Below are 23,382 nucleotides of genomic sequence, written 5' to 3'. Positions count from 1 at the left end.
TCTGGATTAACTAGAAATGCCCCTCGAGAATTCATGGCATTGTCATCAATCAGTAGTAGTTAAGGTGGTTTTCCACGACTTTGCAGCATCTAAAATTAAAGCCAAGAGTTTCACGTTAAGCTACCCCAAGAATTCAACCTCACCCACCACATCTAGTCTTGAAACAATATATTTAACATGCTAGATTGAGAATCATCAGTTGTGCAATCATTACTTGCACCATCAAATAAGTCAAAATGAGCATTTTCTTTCCTGCTTTTGCGCTCCTCGGCTATAGACTCGGCCATCTCTGTGCAATAGTTCCTCCTCGTTTGTTTTGTTGATTTCTCGGCTACGATATACTTGTTTCCATCACGATTTCTCTCATGAAAGCCTGACCAAACTGGAGAAAGCAAATATCAAACGCTTACATCAAACAGAAACATGTTGATACTAAAATCAAATTATAGTCTTGGCACATGACAATTGCAGGGTGGCCAACTTGCTAACGGGGCACTGACATGTTAACAAACCATTTTCTGATGCAACTGACAAAGAAGCAGATTAAACGGCCTCTACAGATACAAGTTTGCTAGTGGATGGATTGTCACTCTGACAAAGTCCTAACGCAAACACCAAAACTCTGCTATTAAAGCAGACGTGTATTTGCTTGAATTCCTCATATATATGTAAGGTGTCAGAATTTCAACTGCCAAGAAACTCACAAAGTGGAAGACTTCACTCCACCTTCTACCTCAAATGCTTCGGCTGCCTTTCCATAGTGTCTCGCTTTGCTCATTCCGTGAAGAGTGTTTTAGGGGTATACAATCAAATCCCTGCCTGCCAAAGTCCACTTGATCAAAGTGCTCTCAAAGCCAATAACCCTTCAGTAAAAGGCCTCTAACAAGCAATAGTCAACTTCACTTGACTCGCCAATCAATAGTGTGTGCTTAAGAAACGAACAGGTGAGCAGAAGAATTGGGCGAACCGAATGCCCACTTGGTGAATGGAATAGAAGGAAACCTCATTTTGGGAAGGGTAATGGAGAGTTGGGAGAGGTAGAACACAACCAACATGAGGGTAGGCTTGTCATTTTCCCAACGGCTTGCTAGTTGCATGGGTTAGCTAGGGGGCTTGAGGATAATAATCAGGGTAGAGCATACCAAGCAAGCTGTGTGTGTTTTAAAATATAACCATTAGGGGTATTTTTATCATTTCACATTATGTAATAGGTAGTGCCCATTAGGGACACTTTTGTCTCTTTATTAGTTCTTTTGTTTTTTGTCTTTTTCTTTTTGGTTAAGGGCATTATAGTCTTTCTAATTTCATAGATATTAGAGCTGTTAGGGGTGCTCCCAATGGCCTCTTGTGTTCTCTATTGCCGATATAAGGGAGCTGAACCCCTTCTTGTATTGATGCTTTCTCAAGCATTTTGGTTCTCAACAAATCCTGTATTCTTTTATTGTGTTCTTGGCCCCTAAGTTGTATTCTTTTATTGTGTTCGGCCTCTAAGTGGCTTATTTGCATGTGTTCTTGTATTGACCCAAAAGTGGTTTTTGTTTTTGCTCGTGTTCTTGTAAGCCCATAAGAGTCATTGTATTGTTTTTTTCTCTTTCATTACATGGTATCAGAGCTTTGGTGCTCTTTGACTGTAAATTATAATTGAAGATAGTATGCTTGACCGTAAAGATCGAAGGAGTGTCCGTTCGTTGCTTCAGAGAGTGTGCCATCAATCATTTTCAACTATTTTTTTCTCACTTTTTCTCTTCCTTTATCTTTGCTTCCATGACCGACAAGAAAGTTGTAATCGTTGTTCCAATCAAATTTGATGAGACTAACTATAACATGTGGGCCAACGCGGTGAAGAGAATCTTATTTGAGAAAGAATTGTGATACTTGGTTAATGGTTTTACTCTGGAACCTCAACATATTTTTATCAAGTTTGTTGTGGGAGAAGATGGTACAACTAAAGAAGACACTCAAAGGAAATGAGAGATAAAATTCTCTTGGATTACAAAAATACTTATAAGGCATGAAAAGTAGGTCATGCTAAAGTGCTCTCTCTCTTCATGGAAAGCATGTGTGAGGAGCCATGTGAGAATATCTTAGAATTTGAAAGAATTGATAAGGCTTGTGTTAAAATGTATCATTCGACAATTGTAATATTATATATATTTTATATATATAAAGGATAATACATATTCATATATGGTATATATGCATATGTATTATCCTAATTATATATATATAATATATATTTATCTATTTATAGGCATAGGGGTAGTTTAGACATTTCACAGTTTTTACGCATATTCCATTTGGAATATGTTTGTAACTTTATTTTATTTTTTATTTTTCCCTTTTTTGTGGTTTGCGCCACCTAGGGAGGCTCCCCAAAGAGTCGTTGGGGGCTCCCAACGACTCCTTTGGGAGCCCCCTTGGTGGCCCCTCTCTTGTGTTATAAATAGGGGTCTCCCCCTTTGTATTCTTACTCCTTGGAGGAGCTTATGCTCCATTGTATGGGGTTTATACCCCCTTCTTCCTTCTTCTTCAATAATATTCAACTTATGACTTTATGTCATATTTTTGCCCCTTGTGTGGGTTTATGTGTTATCACATTATGTGCTTGTGTTGTTCCCTTTAATGAGTTTATTCGCACTTCATGTGCATGTGTATGGGTTCTTTATTGAACCTAATGTATTCAAAGCCACTTTCTAACATGGTATCAGAGCGAGGTTGAGATCGAGTTGCTCTTTGGTGCATCGGGAAGCGTGGTATTCAAGAAATTTTTAAAGAAAAATGGTGAAGTATTTATTTCTCTCTTTTCTTTCTTAAAGTTATTAGGTATGCATTCTATTTCTTTAAGTATTGTATGAAGAATTTAATATGTTTTTTTATGTGTACTCTTTGTCATTATGTCTTTTTATAAAAATTTGAGTTACTTGATACTCTATTGAATCTTTTTCGTATACATACTTTTTCGTATGTTTTTCTTTGAAAAATTTGAAAATGATAACTTGTTTGGCGAAAAATTAGATATATGATTGCTCAAAACTTAATGGGTCGGTAAAGATTTATGACCATTGGAGCCTTGAATTTATATTTTAAATCTAACTTTGTTTATAAGAATACCTTTTATATATGGTAAGTCTTTAAAGAAAGGTATGTTAAGATTAAAATGTTTGTGAGATGTAGTTTTTCGAAAAATGCTAAATTCCTTAATAAGTTTTGATTCACTTACCCAATGTGTCCTTTTTATATGAGCAACATTTAATTGAGAAAGTTTTTTTTTATATAATTCCGGTTGAATTAAGTTTTAAAATAGTCTTATGGAATATGGTGATTTTCTTTGCATCTTTATACTCTTAAAAGATTTTTTCAATTTGATTTAAAGAGCTTGTCTCATTATAAAATTTATGGTCTTCACTAATGTTTGTTGCGTACTTATTACATTAGGAGTTCGTAATAATCTATTAAGTCATGTTTTTTTGATAAAACTTAAAAGCTTTTGAATTTTTCCTCAATAAACGTTTAATTTTATAGATTTATGCCATAGTACAATCTTACTTTATCATAAGGTTTTTTTAACAAATCTATTATTCTTCTTTGTTGGAATTTCTCTCACTTTAGTGGAGTTTCCCCCTTCTTTGAGAATTTTTGTGTGTTTTGAGCTCTCTTTAAGGAGTCTTTCGGTCCTTATAATCTTCTTGTGAGTATATACTCTTTTATGAAGATTTCATGGTTGTTGTAAGAAGATTGTTTGTGAGTATCTTTTTCCTTGCATAATATCCTTCAACGATTCATTAATACTTGTAACCCTTTGTGGATCTTTTGAGATTGGTTGTGAGCATCATTTTTTAAGTTACAATAGTGGATTTCATAAGATTTTTCAAACTTCACCATCTTTATGAATGCCTATATTGGCCTAAGTTTGTTATTTGCTCATTCAAGATTATTGTCATTTAAAAATCTTGCATTACATAAAAGTGCATTTATTATCATTTGGTGTGCATTTAATTGCACTTTATATCTATCATAGTTGAGGCTTGTTTTTGACTTTTTGATTATTCCAAATCGGTTCTTACACATGATGTTGCTTAATATTTCATAATTGTGTTAGTTGCATAATAAGTCTTTTTTGTATAACTAACTTCTTTTGAAGATTAAGCATAATTCATGTTTATGCAAAATTGTTGTTATAAAGCATATTATTGTGATTGATTATATTGAACCTTTGATTCAATTTTTAATCGGTCCTCTTTTCTTTGAAAAATGATTCCTAAAGTGTTTATTGCCTTTTTGTGGCATTTATATTTGTCCATCACATGTTTCTTTAATGCATCATTGTTTTGGCCTTATTATTGTTTTATTAGAGATGTTTGTTGAGGTGAGTTATGGGCACCTCGTGTTATATCATTTTAGATTGTCCAAATTGCCATATTATAGATGGTGGTTGAGGTGAGTTATGGGCGCCTTGGGACTCTAAAATGATTTGGTATATGATCTCTAATTATGAGTGTGACACTCGTTGTTATGTCTTTTTAGATTGTCCACTTACCATATTATAGATGGGGGTTGAGGTGAGTTATGGGCACCTTGGGACTCTAGAATGATTTGGTATATGAGTGTGTCACTAGTTTGATGTTGGCCATTGATCTTATGGATGCCCTTATTTATATATAAATGTGATGGATATATGATGTTTGAAACCTTAAAATGTTTTAAGGTATATTGAAATCAAGGTTTTAGGGATTATTGCCCAACCTTCAATTGTTTATGAAAATTATGAGTGCATTTGCACATTTGTGATTTTGTGCTTTTGTGCACAAGTGTTCCATATGTTCTTTGTGTGCGTATGTTCACACATTTATTTTCAAGAATATTGTTTTATCGGTTGTTGTATCTTGTTGAAGATACTTTTACATAGTTTATCCCAAAATGTTATTTTTATGGGTATTCTTTTTTTGAAGAATATTGTTCTATTGATTCAAGGTTTGATTTATATATATGTTTGTCATTACAAGTTTGATTACCTCAAAAGTCTTCTCCTTTTATGCCCCTTATCTAAGTGTCATCATATGTAGACAAGAATTTTATTACACCTTCGTGTGTTGGTAGCCCTTTGTTGGCTTTTGCTCTCTTGGTCTAGTAGCTGAACACACTTGTCTTGAGTGTTATTTTATGTAGACAAGGCACGTTGATTCACACCATGGTGTGTGATTTTAGTCCATGTTGGCGTTTGTGTCCTTGCTCTAGTCGCTGAGATGTATGCCCATGGTTGGCTTATTTCACTCATTTCAAGTGTCATCTTATGTAGACAAGAGATGTATTGTGTTTTAGCCCATGGTTGACTTGTTACTCTTGTTCTAGTAGCTGAACATACTTGGTTTTGAGTGTATTTTTACGTAGACAAGAGATGCTTTTGGTCCATGTTGGCATGTATTCTCTTGTTCTTGTCGTAGATGCACTCATTTCAAGTATTATTATATGTAGACAAGAGATTCTTTTGCACACTTTTGTGTGTGTCTTTGGCTTTTAATGGCATTATATTTATATTCTTGATCTAGTAGCTTATACACTTGATTTATGGGTTTTGAAGGACTAATGAGGTAGTTGTTTGTAATGGATGAACTATTGTTGAAATTTGCAAAATTTCATTCATGACTTGTATTTTAAGATATTCTGAATCATATTTTTGATATGCATATTTTAAAATCAAGTTGATTTTTTGGCATTTAATCTATATATTAAGTGCTTATGGTATTTTGGCCACTTTTGTATGCAAAATGTGTCCTTTTTTGTCAATTGAGTGAGATTTTCCTAAATGGGTAAGATTCTCTACTCAAACAACACTATTCGTTTTGCCTCGTAAATGGATTTAAAACCTTGTGAACTCTTGTGTTTAGTTTTTGTTTAAAGTATGCTTGGAGACTTCGTTTCTCTTGTTTTGCACTTCATTACATGTTTGAAGCATGTTCATTAATGATTCCTTTACGTATTAATTCATTTCATGATAATATATGCATATGCTCTTTATGGCCTTTTAGGATCTCATTCAATAAAGTATATGTTGCTTATGCCTCTTCGTAGGATTATTGTGGTGTCCCTTAGTGGACTATTTTGTTATTCTCCCATTATGGGGTCGTGTTTGTCCAATATTGGACCTTATGAATGCATTATGCATTCTTGCAATATGTTTTCGCTCACTCTTTAAGCATGATATATGATTTTGAAACTTTGGTTTTCTAAATTTTCTTTTTATGATAAAGTAATTATCCTATTATGCATAAATTTTGCACCTTGTTAGGAAAGTTTTTTTTTTAAGTGCAAATATATTTTTTACTTGTTCTTTGTTGTTGTTCCTCAGGATTTTGAAGATAAGAGGAAAAGAAGTACCTTGGATAGATCATGGAAGGTGCTCATCGTTAAAGACATTGGAGGAAGACATTTACAATGGCATTCGTACTGAAGGCTCTTGAAGCCTTGAGATTCTTCCTCTTGCTTTCTTCAATCTTTTCGTTCCCCCACGCAAAGCTTGAGGGGGGGTGTTAAAATGTATCATTCGACAATTGTAATATTATATATATTTTATATATATAAAGGATAATACATATTCATATATGGTATATATGCATATGTATTATCCTAATTATATATATAAAATATATATTTATCTATTTATAGGCATAGGGGTAGTTTAGACATTTCACAGTTTTTACGCATATTCCATTTGGAATATGTTTGTAATTTTATTTTATTTTTTATTTTTCCCTTTTTTTGTGGTTTGCGCCACCTAGGGAGGCTCCCCAAAGAGTCGTTGGGGAGCCCCCAACGGTCACAAATGTGACCGTTGGGGGCTCCCAACGACTCCTTTGGGAGCCCCCTTGGTGGCCCCTCTCTTGTGTTATAAATAGGGGTCTCCCCCTTTGTATTCTTTACTCCTTGGAGGAGCTTATGCTCCATTGTATGGGGTTTATACCCCCTTCTTCCTTCTTCCTCAATAATATTCAACTTATGACTTTATGTCATATTTTTGCCCCTTGTGTGGGTTTATGTGTTATCACATTATGTGCTTGTGTTGTTCCCTTTAATGGGTTTATTCGCACTTCATGTGCATGTGTATGGGTTCTTTATTGAACCTAATGTATTCAAAGCCACTTTCTAACAGCTTGGACATTTATCAAGCAAACGTATACCTAAAGAGATGTCGCTACAACAACAACAACAACTACGCCTTCATCCCAAAACAATTGGGGTCAGCGATATGAACCAAAAAAGAAATTCATTTTGGGTCTTCCACATGAATCCTTTTTCTCCAATCATTTCTATCCAACGCCATGTCCTCGGTGAGGTTCAAAGCATTCATATCCTTTCCTATCATCTCCATCCAAGTCTTCCTAGGCCTACCCCGACCTCTTTTAACTAATATATTTTCCCATTTCTCCAACCTTCTAACTGGAGCATCATTAGGCCTTCGCCGAATATGTCCAAACCACCGTAAACGATTCTCTCGCATCTTATTTTCAATGGGTGCAACACCTACCTTCTTACGTATCTCTTCATTCCGAATCTTATCTTTTATTGTATTTCCACACATCCATCTAAGCATCCGCATCTCAGCTACACTCATTTTTTGAATATGATGTCTCTTGGCAGCCCAACATTCCGTACCATATAGTAAAGCGGGTCTAATAGTCGTCCTATAAAACTTTCCCTTCAACCGCAATGGCATTCTACGATCGCACAGCACTCCAGTAGCACTTTTCCATTTCATCCACCCAACCTTTATCCTATGATTTACATCTCCATCAATTTCTCCATACTTTTGAATGATGGATCCCAAATATTTGAAATAATCATTCACCGGTATATCTTGCTCACCAAGCTTCACTACACTCCCATCACTACTTCGTTGCTTACTAAACCGACATTCCATATATTCAGTCTTACTCTTACTCAACTTAAAACCTCTAGCTTCCAATGTCTGTCTCCATAATTCTAACTTAGCATTAACCCCAGCTCTAGACTCATCAATCAAAACAATATCATCAGCAAACAACATACACCACGGTACATTTTCTTGAATTGATCTCGTAATCTCATCCATCACTATCGCAAATAGGAAAGGGCTTAAAGCAGATCCTTGATGTAACCCAACCGTTATCGGAAAATTGGTTGTCACCCCTCCACAAGTGCGGACATTGGTTACTACTCCTTCATACATATCTTTAATTATACTAATGTACTTGAGAGAAACACCTTTCTTCATCATTGTCCACCAGAGAACATCCCTAGGTACTCTATCGTATGCCTTCTCTAAATCAATAAAAACCATATGCAAATCTTTGTTCCTCTCTCTATATCTTTCAATAAGTTGTCTAAGAAGATGTATAGCTTCCATAGTTGATCTTCCAGGCATAAAACCAAATTGATTCTCCGATATCATGACAACCTTCCTCAACCTAGACTCAATCACCCTCTCCCAAAGTTTCATAGTATGACTCATGAGTTTTATACCACGATAGTTTGTGCAATCTTGTATATCACCCTTATTCTTATATAAAGGCACCAAAGTACTCTTCCTCCACTCATTAGGCATCTTATTTGTTCGCCAAATCAAGTTAAAAAGATTTGTCAACCATTCTAAACCTTTCTCTCCCAAGCATTTCCAAGCCTCGATAGGTATACCATCTGGGCCAACTGCCCTTCTTGATTTCATTTTCTTCAAAGCCTCTGCAATTTCTTTCTTTTGAATCTTGCGCATGAAGTCACGATTTATCTCATGAAAAGGAATGGAGAAGTCTCCAAGATCTTGAGCATGACTATCATTAAATAGCTTATCAAAATAATCTTTCCATCTCTCCTTAATCTCCTCATCTTTGACTAAAACCCTTTGCGTTTCATCTTTGATACATCTAACCATACCCAAATCCTTCGATTTCCTATCTCTCATCTTTGCAAGCCTATAAATATCCTTCTCGCCTTCTTTGGTATCCAACTTGTCATAAACCTCCTTATATACCTTAGCCCTCGCGTTTCGAACAACTTTTTTAGCTTCCTTCTTTGCTATCATATACTTCTCCAAATTCTCATTATCACGACTCTTACTTAGATTTCTATAACACTCTCTTTTAACCTTAATAGCTAATTTGACATCCTCGTTCCACCATGATGTATCCTTACCTAGTGGTGCACCGCCTTTAGACTCACCCAATACCTCCTTAGCTACTTTTCTCATACCACCCGCTATCTTATTCCACATTGATTCTGAATCCTCCTCGAGACACCAATCAACTTCCTTAACTACCTGCTCTACAAACATTCCTTGTTTAGCTTCTTTCAGTGCCCACCACTTAATTCTAGGATCTATCCTATGTCTATCCCTTTTGCGGCATTGTCTAATTCTAAGATCTAAAATTAAGACTCTATGTTGTGTAGCTACACTTTCTCCTGGTATAACCTTACAATCGATGCAACAACCCCTATCTCTCTTTCTAAGTAGGAAAAAATCTATCTGACTCGTATTAACCCCACTTTTAAATGTTACTAGGTGAGACTCCCTCTTCCTAAACCAAGTGTTTGCTAAGATCATATCATAGGACAAACAAAAATCTAAAATCCTTTCTCCACTTTCATTTCTTTCTCCTATACCATAGCCTCCATGGATATTCTCAAATCCATCCCTACTAATGCCTACATGTCCATTAAGGTCACCGCCGATGAAAAGCTTTTCTCCATAAGATGTCTCTTGTACTACTCCATCTAAATCTTCCCAAAATTGATGCTTAATGGAATCATCTAAACCTACTTGAGGTGCATAAACACTAATAATATTAATAATATCCGTACCTAATACTAATTTAATAAGTAAAATTCTATCACCCTTCCTATGGACCTCAACTACATTATCTATAAACTGATGACTCATAACAATCCCTACTCCATTCCTATTCCTATTTATTCCTGTATACCAAATCTTATATCCCCAAGGTTCTATCACTTTAGCTTTCTCACCTACCCATTTGGTCTCTTGAAGACATAAAATATCAATCTTTCTCCTACACATAACATCTACTAACTCTACCAACTTACCAGTTAAAGACCCTATGTTCCAAGTGGCTAACCTAATTTTATGGTCTTGGACTAACTTCTTTACCCCCACCCGTCCAACAAAGTGATGGAACCCTTGCCTATTTGACACCACACCCGGGCGCCGGTGTGACGCGTCGCTTCTGGGCGACGACCTAGCAACCCTTGCACATTTATCACTGCCTCCGGGCCTAGAGAGTACAGCGCGTCGCTTAGTAGGGAACGCCCCAACGAAATTCTCATATTGGTTCATTTTCATAGGATATGACAAAGTTTTTATGCTGGCTGTCACAGGCCTACCGCAACCCTCCTCCTTTATCCGGGCTTGGGACCGGCAGTGTATAACTACACAGGCGGAGTTTAAAGAGATGTCGCTCATAAATAAAAAACACGTAACAAGATCCATAAGTGTACACAAAGTGACAAAAGTGTGTGAGAATACTATGGATCTTTAAAAAGACTTTGAGACCAAATGACTAAATTAGAACCTATTTAGGACACTCAATGATACTCGTCTAAGAAAAAAACAAATCTTAAAAGAGCAATTCTTTTAACTTATGCAAGGCCTTAGACCCGAATTCGAACATGTGAGGGTCACCATCACTCATCGTGAGAAATATGAGCCTCCATCACTTCATGAAGTGTTGGCCGAAATATGTATGGAATAGGTTAGATTGAAGACCATGATTGAACCCAAGAAACCTAAAAGTAATATGTCGACGGTCCAAAAACCCGGTGCCAACACTAAGGTCTAGAAGTTTCCTCACTTTCACAAGATCCAACTTTGAGAGGTAACATAATGATGAAGGAAAGAAGAAGATTATATGCCATAATTATAGAAAATCAGGCCACATTAAGCTTTATTGCCCCTAATTTAAATGAAAGCATGAGCGAAAAACATCGAGCGTAGATGCATCATATGAAAATAAGAGTGGAACCAATGGAGATTCCAAATTCATTGGAACCATGTCATTGTCCCAACTAGTAGAGGCTCTACAACCGTTTGTTAAAGGTTCATCTTCTTCTATCACGGGTGTCGTAGTATCATCCTCTTCTTCTCTTAGAGGTAAAATTTTTTGGCTCTTGGACTCTGGTGCTTCTTTCCATATGACACATCATAATTATTTACTTTCTGAATGCAAAACTAATTCAAGTAGATCTAATGTTTTTACCATCAATGGATCCTCTCTTGACATAAAAAGAGATTGGTGATTTTAAAAATTCTTCAAATTTTTATATGCTGAAAATTAGATTTGTTCCAAAACTTAATCTAAATCTTCTTTTCATTTATCAAATTACCGATCATGGTTATAGAATGTCCTTTTCATAGGACCAATGTTTAGGGAAGGATCTCCAATCCGGAATGCAGATTGGGAAAGGTCATAGAGAGGAAGATCTCTACTACATGGATCGATTGATAACTCATAAAAATACCTTTTGTTATAGTATACAAGATTTGGATATTGTTTTGTAACATCAAAGACTAGGTCATCCTAGCATATCTAAATTATTCAATGTACCTTATTTTGGTTCCCAATAAATCCTATATTTTTTACTTGTGTTCTTAGCCCCTAAGTGGCTTAAGTTCGTGTGTTCTTGTATTGACCCATAAGTGGTCTTTGTGTTTTTGCTCTTGTATTCTTGTAAGCCCATAAGAAGCACTCTCTTGTATTGTTTTTCCCTTTCATAACCTAGTCAAAGGACAACACCTACTACTATGGTATGTGATGAAATGGCCAAATAACCTGATTAGCTTGACCTATTATGTGTCAAAAGCACACGGAAATTTTGGGTATCTGAAAATTAAAACACCTCATTTAGAATTGTAAGTAATCCAAGTGATAATCAGGAATTAATTCGTAAAGCAACAAGAACAATACCTCCAAAGTGGTGTAGCACAATTGATGCTGCTACAGTGACATTCAAAGAAGCAGTGCCACATCCATATTGTGGGATGTAAACAAAGAAATCACAAATTTCACACTCCTTACTTGAAAGACCAGTACCCTGACAAAGATAATGCAACCAATCAATCCAATGAAAAGAAATCACCGAATATAAAGCACTCAAAGATGCCTAATGAACAAAAGGCTGTAGGCTGTTCCCACAGAAGTTGACATTACAGATATGTTCATAAATAGGAGATTGCTTTGGAAGTTTTAATAAAAAATTAACTTGTACGTGCCATTGCATTCAGTGTTCACAAAAAATTTGAATGAAACACTTGACACTAGAATCTCAAAGTAGACTTTGGAGATCCCACATCTTGATAATCATCAACAATCCACATGAGCCGGCAAGATACTCTTCAATTGAATAATGACCATCTACTATAGATGACTTAGAAACAAGCATTTTATCTGAAAAAGCATAGACTGTTACCTCATTACCGAGTATAAAAGCTGTACTTCTCTTAAAAGGGTGCTCATTCACAGCAACAGCATCATCTACAATCTCCACACCGCATATGTCACAACCCCTTTCCTAAATGGCCAAAGAGAAGGTGTACATAAAACCAATGTTATCTGAAGACAAAATTGTGTTATGTGATTTTCATTATCCAATTGTTGATTAAACAATCATGAGAAGAAAAGGTCAAAAATTTATCATGAAATTCTCCAATTATTCACAGCCGCCCTCCAAAAAAAAGAGAGAAAAGGAAAGAAATATTGGTTAGCATTAGCAAAGCAGAAAGAACGCTCAATGTTTACTGAAACATCAACAAGAGTACAATTTTTTTTCTATTTGAATTACAATATCAAATTTTCCAAGAAAACCATTACTGACATTTTTTGGCATATGGGAGGGGGAAGGGGCCTAAATTTTTCAGGAAAAAGATAAAAAAAAAAAGTTGCAGAAGATATGACCATCACATAAGAAATAGACCACTTCCCATGGATGAAATTTTTATCTTAACTAATTTCCTGGAAACAGAGGATAGTCCTTGTAGTAATCAAATATTTTTTTTAAGAAAAGAAAGCAGCAGACAATATGTATCTTATACATGAGAAATAAACCACTTCCTAAGCATAAACTTTTTTTATCATAACTAGATGCTCCTTTCTAGTTATTCTAACCTTATTCGATGGACTTCCTATAACACCTGATTAGATCCTTCATTATTTTTCTCTAGGCATATGTTGTACAAAACCTCGGTTTTCTTAATTCAGAAAATTGATTTAGAATCATCATAACATGGTTTGTATTTTGCAGCTGTTATAGGCACTTGATAGGTGCAATAAGGCTTGCCAGCTGATGTTGCTGTGCTGGTGATGGCAGCAATAAAATAATGGGAAATTGGTGCTTGAATTGGACAATAAGTACCAAATGGGAAAACACAATCAAATTTCATTCTTTCAAATAAACACACTGCTACTTACTTAGCTAGCTACCTAGTTTCCATTATACAATCTTTCTCTCTTTTGGTACTTTTGTTTTAGTATCTCGACAAGGGTGATTCAAAAATCTTCTAGTAATTGATTGATTTAGTGATTAGGCACACATGTCCACTCAAGTAGAAAAGAAGTTTATCTTTTTGCTAACCATTACAAGCTGAACTTTTTTACATAACCTGTCTACTATAAGCATCCTATAAGAATGCACAGCTACCGCGTGTTCAGGCAATAACATAAAGATTAAAAAAGTAATCAACTAACTAGTACAGAAAAACAATCAGCAGCCCTTAAATGATTCAATTCTAAGTCGATTTAGCCATTTCAGACGTCAAAAGAGCTTGGAAATGATGTGTTGATCTAGCTTGTAATTGAAAAATAATTCCTGACAGCTGTTTCTGCCACTTGTAAAGTTATCAATGTCTTCACTCCAAAATATTCTTCAGTTTTCTTGTTTAAGGCACAAGATCTGCATTATATGATGGACCTTGTTTTTTTCCATTTGGGATCAATACATCATTAATCTAGTCCAATTGTTACCATGTGTATAGCAATCACCACCATCCTTTTTGCATCAGGATCATGTCATCATTGAAAAGTTCAATAATCCTGTTCTCATCAGTCTTTTCTATCTAGGGGCTCCTTAGTAGAGCACAATGATTCCAAAAATATCAAAGAGAAGAAGAGAGAGCAACCACATTCTATAACAATTTTCTTCTCTACAAAAAAATCCACCACCATGATTACATTTAGCTATGTATTTATTAGTGTTCCCATAGGTTTGTAGTATCAGTTTTCTTTAATGCATAACCCATATAGATGCAAATGAACTATATAAAAATTTTCCAACCTTAAATGTAGTAGTATCATAGTTATTTTACACTGTTGTATCTTGAGAGAACCTTAGGTGGCTTACTCGATGAACCAAGCCATCTAATTACAACTTCAATATCAACACCCACTACCTATGAAGGTCGATAATCTTCACTCAACATAAATAAAACATTCTAACAAAGGCACCTATTCTTCCTCTCTCAAAAAAATAACAGGCACCTATTCTTCACTCCAGCACAGCACTATCACTTAGATTAGGTCATATTCAAACTGATGATGTGACGCATCTCAAATGCTATTTGAGAATTCCTGGAAAATGAAAATGTGGTGACAGTGGCAAAGACCCAAAGGTTGGCAAACCACTTGTATGTTTATTTTTATTTATTTTTTGAAAGGCAAGCTGGGGTTAGGCAGACCCCCACCAGTTATTATTCAATTGTACCACTGGGGTTTTGAACATGCAACGTCCCACCACAGGGAAACGTGCACTGACAGCTCCTACCAACAACTTGTATGTTTCATGTAACAGTAGGAAAATTCAGAAACCAGATGAGAAGTAAAAAAGAAGAGTATAAACAACAATAATCACTATGCACCTGCCATCTGGTTATAATGATACAAGCTAATTAAAGCATAATAATGAAAGCCAAGGGACTGAATGACCCTTTTTCCCATTGACATGATTGAAGTGCAGTTTCCCAAAATGAAAAGACCTCTAAAGAATGGCGATGGAATATCACAGAAAACATATGAATAGATGATTGGAAAGAACTGAACCCCTAAGTATTTTATCCTTTATAAAGTAGATAATCTACAAATGAAATTTTAAGGACTATGTTCATCAAGATTTTTAAGAAGGCGCTCATAATAAACCCAACTAACTAGTTACAGGGAGGGCTTAGAACAGCAACCCAAGACAAATCTTCAATTTGCATCACTTCTACAAGAAAACAAAAGAAGATAGGGGAACTGCTAGAATTTACTCTATAGGTAATTAGTGTATTTAAAAGTGTAATTGCACGTGATTTAAGTAAGTTTTTGTGTGCATGTGTGTGCTAGATATTTATTTTGGTCCTTTTAGTATTTATAGTACATTTGTTTCTATTTACTTGTGTTTTTAGTACTTTTTTCAGTTTTATAAATTTTGAAATACACTGTGAGGCTTATGCTTTACAACTCAAGGTTTATGCCTCGCTTCATATTTGAGTTGCACAAATTACTATGCCTCAATGCTTTTCACAACATTGTTTAGCTTCATTCATAATTATGTTTTGTTACTTTCAATGTTATACAATTTGATGAATTTTACTATATGGTGCAATATGTTACACACTTCATTCACAATTACAATCATTAGTTTGCTATAATTTTTACCAATTTATTGTATTTTTTTTTTTAATTTAGTTTCAACTAGTCCCACCTAAGTGCCAACTAGGCCCTTTAGGGGCGTGGCACCTACTAGTGACTTTGACTACATAGTTCACATGATTTCAAAGAGCGCTATAACTGAGGTTGTGAACATGATTTCAAAGAAATAAAAGGAAAAGGTTTATTACCACTTGACGTAACAAGAAGTACAAGAAGAAGAGTAAGAGCATCATCTTCTTCACAAAGAGTTCTTAAATTCATCAATGTTCTTAACCCATCATGAAGAAGGAGTTTCTAGGATCCAAAAGGAATAGAGGAGCTCAAAGGAAATACAAATTAGTTTAATTGATGAAAAAGTAATGAGTACATCCATATTTATGGGACTCAAAATCCCAATTCAAAAAAGAGCTCACACAAGAAAGTATCGTTGAAGAATGAAACTCATGGTAAGAAAGTATTGTTAAAGAAGGAGTTCTAATTTCCTAGTTTCCTTCAAAAAAAAAAGACTAAAACTCCAATCTTTTCTCTACTTAGCACATATCTCGAATAGAAATTATCTTGGAAACTTTTGAGCGCGCATCTTGGTCTACACATAATCTCTATCAACAGCGTCCAACCAAACTGATTCTGCTCCATTCAGAATGGTGGCGAAAAGTCATGCAGAAAAGAATAAAATGAGCAAAACATAAATCTTGAACACTGAAAGCATCAACCACAAGCATAAATTGACGGGATTCTGCATTATAAAAACAATCAACCATCCCAAAGTTACCACATGAACAAAAAAGTTCCACCTAACATATATCAGATTGCAATAGAAACAACAAGTATGATGATAGACTGAATAAGTAATAAAATCCCTAGAAAGGGCATAGTCCGAGGTTAATGTCCTTGATATACACAATCGAAACCCTCCTGATTATTCCAGAAAAACAAAAGGAAGAGAAGACGAAGAAGAGGATTGCTAGCGATGAGATCAACTCTAGGAAAGCAATTGGGAATACCTTGAGGTAGAGGCGAGCGTCGGAGAGGGTGTGGCAGTGGCGGAAGCGGAGGTGAGAAGCGGAGCCGTGGCTGCCGAAGGCGTTGAAGTCCCTCCTTCCCACAAGGATCAGCTCCGACACACCGAAGGCCGTCGCGCTCCGAACCAGCGTCCCCACGTTATGCCTCTTCGCCACGTTGTGAACGATCACGAAGCTCTCCGCCATCCCTCTCTCTCTCTCTCTCTATCTCTCACTCTCGATCTCCAGCACTAGAAGTCGAAAGGAGGGAAGCCGCGCGCTCGAAAACTGTTATTAATAGGGTAATATGTACGATAACATTTAATGTCATATTAAAGTAATACAATTTCAATAATATTTAAAAAATAACTAAAATTATATCATATTTTCGTGAGTTTTATTAAAGGTACTTTGACATATCTCGACACTAACTTTGTTTTAACAAAAAAATTTGTATTATACATAATTTTTATATAAATATCAGAATCATTTAGTTGATTAATCATGAATTACTGCAGCCCATTAGGCTTTGTTTGGGAGAAGGGCACCGGAGGATTTGGGAGGGTGTGGGAGATGGTTACATGGCAGGTCAGTGACCAACTTCAAATACTAAAAATATCAAATTTCACCTCTTTTAATAAAAAGTATTTACAACTCCTTGAATCACAAGTTTTTCTGGGAGTTACTAAATTTTAGATGGTTCAAATTTTTTTTAATCTCATTTACTTCAGTAAATCTTATATTCACCAATTTTATCTATAATGGTGTAATTAAGATGCTAACAACTAGTAGGCAACAGGCTCTCCAATGGATCGGGCATTGATCCAATCGGCCCGACCCAATCAGCTCAGTCAATGCCTGACATGTAAATTGATGGGTTGGGTCAACAGCCCACCCATTATGCTCATGAGCTTAATCAGGTCAAGTTGGGCTTATTATATTATATATATACACATATTATATGTAATATATTATATTATAAGTGTAATATATACGGGTCAACGGGTTAGCCCACACATATTATATGAATAGATAGTTTTCTGTCCAAGGTCCCTTGGACCGATCTGATCTCATAGTGTTGGCCTTTCAACGGATTGGGTCCCAATAGGACACTAGAACCATAATAAAGGATATGGTAGAAAAAGGTGCAAACGGATTAGATACAAGCCTTTCACATGGCTGATCCGAAACCTAAACTGATAATGGGTCCGACTCACCCTATCTAAACAAGATTCAAGAAGCTAGAACTGATGTGCATCTCAATTCAATATGATCATACAGTGTCCCAAAAAATGCTGGGAACAAGTTCTTTTACCTGCAAAAAGTACAAAAACAATGCCAGATGTATGTCGATCTACCGTGAAGTTGTGATTTGAAACTGAAAGTGAATCCAGAAAAAGAGTTTAATTGGATTGAATTCAAATTTGGTTAGATCATATATTCAGATATTATTTTAAGATCCATATCCCAGTTCCCTTTACTGTTATAAAGTGCCCGTATCCATTGGTATGTGATACATTGTATGGTTAGTAATGCTGCTTAATAAGTTCCTTTTGTTTGATTCAGCTCAGAGGTCTAACCAGAAACCAAGATCCATCATGTGTTATGTAATTTTACATATCTATGGGTTATGTAATTTTGCATGCGTGTGCAGAATATTATCAAAGTGAAGTTTTTGGGTGCTTATTCTCTCTTGATCTTCTCTTTTGTGTGAGTGAGAGCTCCTCTATTTCTACCAGTTTGTAATCTAGTAAAAACTGCCATTTTTTTCAAATTTTTTGCAGTGATTTTGTGGATCTAACCCTGTAGATGTTACATGCATTGTATGTTTAGTAAAAATTATGTTTTGGATCATGTGTTTGCAACATGCAAGTAGGTTTTTCAAGAGCCTCAAAAATCAATGGTCCACGGTGTGTCAAAATTTCATGAATCAAAAGATCATATTTTTATGTTAAAAAAAATCTATTAGGTCTTTTAAATAGAATGGCACAATAGCAACTGCTTCACACAATCAGCTATTTTCAAGGAGCCAATTGTGTTTTTTTTTGTAAATATTTTTTCTTAAAGGAGCAGTTACTGCACCCTCATGTACCAAATTATTCCTCACTCTCTCTCTCCATTGCTTCAGCTCAAGTTCTCTTCGAGACAGTTACTATTAGCAATAACTTCTAATTTTCATTTACCACTACAGTCAAAATACCTTTTGATACCATAACCCAGTCAGGATCTAATCTTACGTACCAAGCATTCCCTAGGAAAAATAATAAAATAAATTATTATAACCGAATGACTATTTATTCCTATATGTTAGTTATTCCTCAAGGTAAATTTTCTTGAAATAGATGGTTAAAACAACTGTCTCCTTACTTTCTTTGCCATGTTGTGGCCTTCAGCATTTGCCGTTTGCTTTTTCTTTTATCGGTTTACTCTCTCTACCTTCAACTCGAGGGGGCGCGACAGCGAGGAGCGCGGTTCCTGAGGCAGCGGTGGTGACACCACTGTGGTAGTGGTGCAGTTTACTAGACAACATGCGGCATGATGTTTGAGACAGTGCATGGTTCACAAGGGAACGTCAGCGGTACAGCAGCTACAGCAAACCTGCTGTTCGGCGTTGGTGGGCCTGTTGGTCGCGGAGATGATGGCGCTCCCAGATGTAAAGAGAGAGGATGAGACAAGAGTGTGACGGGCAGCCGTGCAGCTCTCTTTTCTTCTTCTCCTTTTTTTTTTCTTCTTTTTTTTCCTTTTCTTCTTTCTTCAAGCGAGAGAGGAGGAGCCTGAAGGAGAGGTGGTCCAACGCCAGGGGTGGCTGAAAAAGATAGTCCCGCAGTGGTGGCCGGCGACTGTAAGGTGGCCAGCTATTGTGGTGCTCGTGAAGAGGAAACCAAGAGGGGGACAACAGAGGTAAAGGCAGGAAGAGGTGGCCGACAGCAACAGCTCGCTCCAGTGTCGAGAGGATGGTCAGAGGGAGGTTCGGCAGGGGGTGGATGATTCTTGGCTAAAGAGAGACAATAGAGAGACTGAGAGAGGTTGGGAGGTGCGGGTGGTGGCAATGAAGGGTGGCCGGCGCTAGGGACTCCTCGGCGGCATCGGGTGGTCGCCGGCGAGAGGTGGCATCCTCGTGAACAGAGGAGAGAGAATGAAGGGAGAGAGATAAAGTGGGGGAGAGAGAGAGAGAGAGAGAGAGAAAAAAATGATGAAGGGGGGTCACATGAAGGAGGGAGGTGAGAGATAAAAAGAGAGAGGTGGGGCTGCCACGTGACAGCTTGAGGAAGCAGATCAGATATGAGCGTTTTTGCTCATGCGGACATCGTGGCCGTCTGTTTGCATTTTGGATGAATGCCACGTGGTTTTGTTGACTTTTGAGCTTTTTAAAATGCAAATTGGATGGCCACGATGTCAGCATGAGCAAAAACGCTCATGTTCAGCATGACCTGATCTGCTTCCAAAGGTTGAAGGTTCCTTAGATGAAAAAACCCCATCCTACCCCTCTATAACTTTGTTAATTCCTTTTTCACCGTGACCCTATTCTTTCTTCCATACATGCCCTTATTGGCTTGGGTTATTGGATCTTGATCCAACCCATGCACATATCTTACTTGCTTCATGTTAAAAGGGCTTTTTGGATTTTTGGTCGATCCAAATCTCGTACGGATCTATTTTTGGGAGTCTACACCGCTCTATCTCTGGTTCAATCCAGCTATCATGTTTGGTTCATTTCAACACACATCTAACCCGAAATCGATGACTCTGGGTCACTCTCAAATCCAAATTTACATAATCTTATGTAAAAAATTAGAATTTATATATTTAAAATTTCTCGAGTATTACACAAGTAAAACCAAACTCAAACTTGATTTGAGATTATGGTAACAGGTCCAAACCCAAGTCTAATAAGATCCATCATAAGAGAAACTATGCCTAGATCCTATAAGGATTACATGAAGCATACCTGATAAAATAATAGTTTTTATAATTTTTACATTGAAAATTTATAAATCTTAATCAGAACTAGAGTCTTGTATGAAATTTCACAAACCATACCCGACTTCATATATTATAATCAGGTCTTGGTTTGACTTGGATTCTAATCAAGCCTTCTTATTTATCACCAAACCTTGACCCTATAGGGTTTGGTCTAGGTCAAACATGACCCATTGCCACCCCCCTTATCTATACAATCATATTTAAGAAAAACATGAAAACACCCTTTAAAAGCCCAGTAGGCGGATATCACTTACAATATATATATAGTAGAGAATAGTTGCCTACATTGATCCATGCTTACTTCTATCAAACATAAAAGAAACAATAAAATAAACACAAATGTAAGATAATTTTTTCTCGATCTACCAAACATAAAAGAAAAAATCTAGTGACAAAACAAATGAAATGGATTAGAAAATAACAACGACCACCATTTGGAGACAGACAACATGAACGAAATTGAAATTCTTGTAACAAAAACAAGAAAGCCAATAAAAAGGGAAAGAAAATAAGTTCTCTAGTTTAAATTTCATAGGTGCCCTCACAATCTCAATAGCCAAGGGACAACTAACAACTAAAATAAAGAAATTGTGACCTTAAATAGCACAACTACAACAATGAAGGCTCAATAGTTATTGGATCAAGGCCTAGACTAATTCAGGATATGAAAATTACTTATGTCAACCTTGCTTGTTCAACTCAAGCCTTCTGACCATAAGTTTGTAAATCTGTATTAATTAACAAGCTCGGCAGGTTCACGCCACACAATTGTGAGTGTCATGACATTTGCACAGTTGATTTCATGTGAACCTATTTTAATTAAAAACTTGCTTAAGGTCAAGATATATGTTCATAAATATGTGTTTGAACTTCGCAAAACTGTGTTGATTAACGAGCTCGGCAAGTTTGCGACACACAATTGCGGACGTCACGACTTGCATGCAGTTGATTTTATGTGAACCTCCTTTAACTAAATACTCGCTTAAGGTCAAGACATACATTTGCAAATGTGTGTTCAAACTTCTCAAACATATATTGTGAAAGCCCCTAACTTTATAAACATATGTTGCGAACGTCCTTACCTTCACGTAGTTGATTAACCTTATGATTAGATGATGTTCACATGTCAATGTGTGCAAGCATCAACTAATCATAAGGTTAATCTTCTTATTATGAATGTTCTGATGTGTGAACATCATACAATTAGAATGTTAATACCAAAGTCGGTGAATGTCGTGATATTCACATGTCAATGTGTGCAAACATCATCTAATGATAGATTAATATCAGAGAGAATGTCATGATGTTTGCATACTTTGATGTGTTAACGGTATCATTCAAACACAGTATAAAAACCTAGTATTTACATAAAAACTGTCAATACATCCAGACATTCGAACATTCAAAAACAATATAAAATACCTGCGGTCTACAAGCTGCCAATACATTCAGACATTCAAACATTTAAACACAATATAAAAAACCAGTATATGCACTCATACATAGTATAAAAAAATATGTTATAAATCTCTATCAATACATGCATTCCTTCAAACACAGTATATGCATTCACACATTCAAGCACAGTATAAACTTGTCAATACATAAATTCCTTTGAGCACAGTAAGTACATTCATACATTGAAACAAACTATAAACCCGCCAATTAATTCAAGGATCTATATAATATTACAACAAAAGTATATACAAATAATTACAATATTATAAAAGTATATATACAACATTTCATGCTTTTTAAGGATAAAATAACCGAGAAATCTAAGGGTTGTGACTCTTGTGGTTGTTGCACATCCTGCATTCATACTCCTAAGTCCTGGAGCTATTTCTTCCTTCCAGAGAGTAGCTTTGTCGTGCCTCTAGAAGCTTATCCTTTATCACAAGCAATTTATGCAGTTGATGGATTTTAGCATTTGCAACTGCCAATTTTGCCTTTGCATCCACTCCACTTGAAGTTCTTTCATACTTCAGACTTCTAGCCTCAATTTGCTTGCCCCCCTTGTATTTGTAATCAAAGTATATATATAAGTTTCAAACAAAAACTATGAATATCAAGGTGTATGAGGTAATCAAAGTATGCAATTTTCATTTGTAACCAAGGTATATATATATGTTTGATAATATAATTATAAATATTAAAGTGCATTACCATCTCATAGCCCCTTTTGGTGTTGAAACTACTAGGCAACTATTGGTTGTGAGCATCTATGTTCTCTTGGCAGATACGTACAATGAAATAATATGCAATGTCATCGCCATTGTCATGCCAATTTTGCAATTTGTTGAAGAACATGGTGGGGTAATCATTTGAACAATCCTTCAAACAACATGAAACACTTTTGCTCACACAAGGAGGGTAACTGGGTTGTGGTTGACCATAGCCAAACTATCAGACCACTTGGTTCGTCATTTGACATTCAACTTCATTCATGTTGTGTAACCAAATGTCCTTTTTTAGGAGCTCCTAGACAACCACATCTACGTCATCATCTTCATCATCACTATAGGGGCACCACGTTACCTACATAATTAAGTTTCATTCATTAATAAGTAAGTATATTGCATTATTTATAAAATCTAGAATCACATGCTTCACATATATTTACATGTGCTTCAGTTAGCATAAGCAACTTTGCACTCCAAAGAGCCATTCCTATGAGACGACCCTTTCCTCTTTTCTCTTTTCCCTCTTCCTCATCCTTTTTGACTTTGTTATCT

At 36.0% G+C, this 23,382-nt stretch overlaps 1 protein-coding gene across 2 annotated transcripts; it reads right to left on the bottom strand.

The window, feature by feature from the left end:
• Nucleotides 1-34: 34 nt before the first annotated feature.
• LOC149835701 (uncharacterized) lies at nt 35-16,870 on the bottom strand. 2 transcript variants are annotated; one of them, XM_090010630.1, is made up of 4 exons: nt 16,667-16,870; nt 12,451-12,552; nt 11,949-12,075; nt 35-382 (listed from the first exon to the last, which is right to left on the bottom strand). In XM_090010630.1, the coding sequence occupies exons 1-4, from the start codon at nt 16,868-16,870 to the stop codon at nt 153-155; spliced, it is 663 nt and encodes a 220-aa protein (XP_089866756.1). In that variant the 3' UTR covers nt 35-152. The 2 variants fall into 2 exon arrangements, with proteins under 2 accessions (XP_089866756.1, XP_089866757.1); XM_090010631.1 differs by lacking the exon at nt 35-382 and adding an exon at nt 11,750-11,864.
• Nucleotides 16,871-23,382: the final 6,512 nt, after the last annotated feature.

The sequence above is a fragment of the Nuphar pumila genome, chromosome 6 (assembly GCF_984573655.1).
Source record: "Nuphar pumila chromosome 6, dmNupPumi1.hap1.1, whole genome shotgun sequence".
Classification (NCBI taxonomy): domain Eukaryota; kingdom Viridiplantae; phylum Streptophyta; class Magnoliopsida; order Nymphaeales; family Nymphaeaceae; genus Nuphar; species Nuphar pumila.
The sequence above is the reverse complement of the archived record's forward strand: the minus strand, read 5'-3'. Positions and strand labels throughout refer to the sequence as shown.

Bases quoted from the DNA above. Each gene is read 5' to 3' on its own strand.
- LOC149835701 (XM_090010630.1), bottom strand. From the start codon at position 16,870: ATGGCGGAGAGCTTCGTGATCGTTCACAACGTGGCGAAGAGGCATAAC. The intron at 12,076-12,450 runs GTAACAGTCTAT...TATCTTTGTCAG, and splicing joins CTTTTATACTCGGTAATGAG to GGTACTGGTCTTTCAAGTAA. The intron at 383-11,948 runs GTATTGTTCTTG...TGCTTTCTCCAG, and splicing joins TGTGCTACACCACTTTGGAG to TTTGGTCAGGCTTTCATGAG.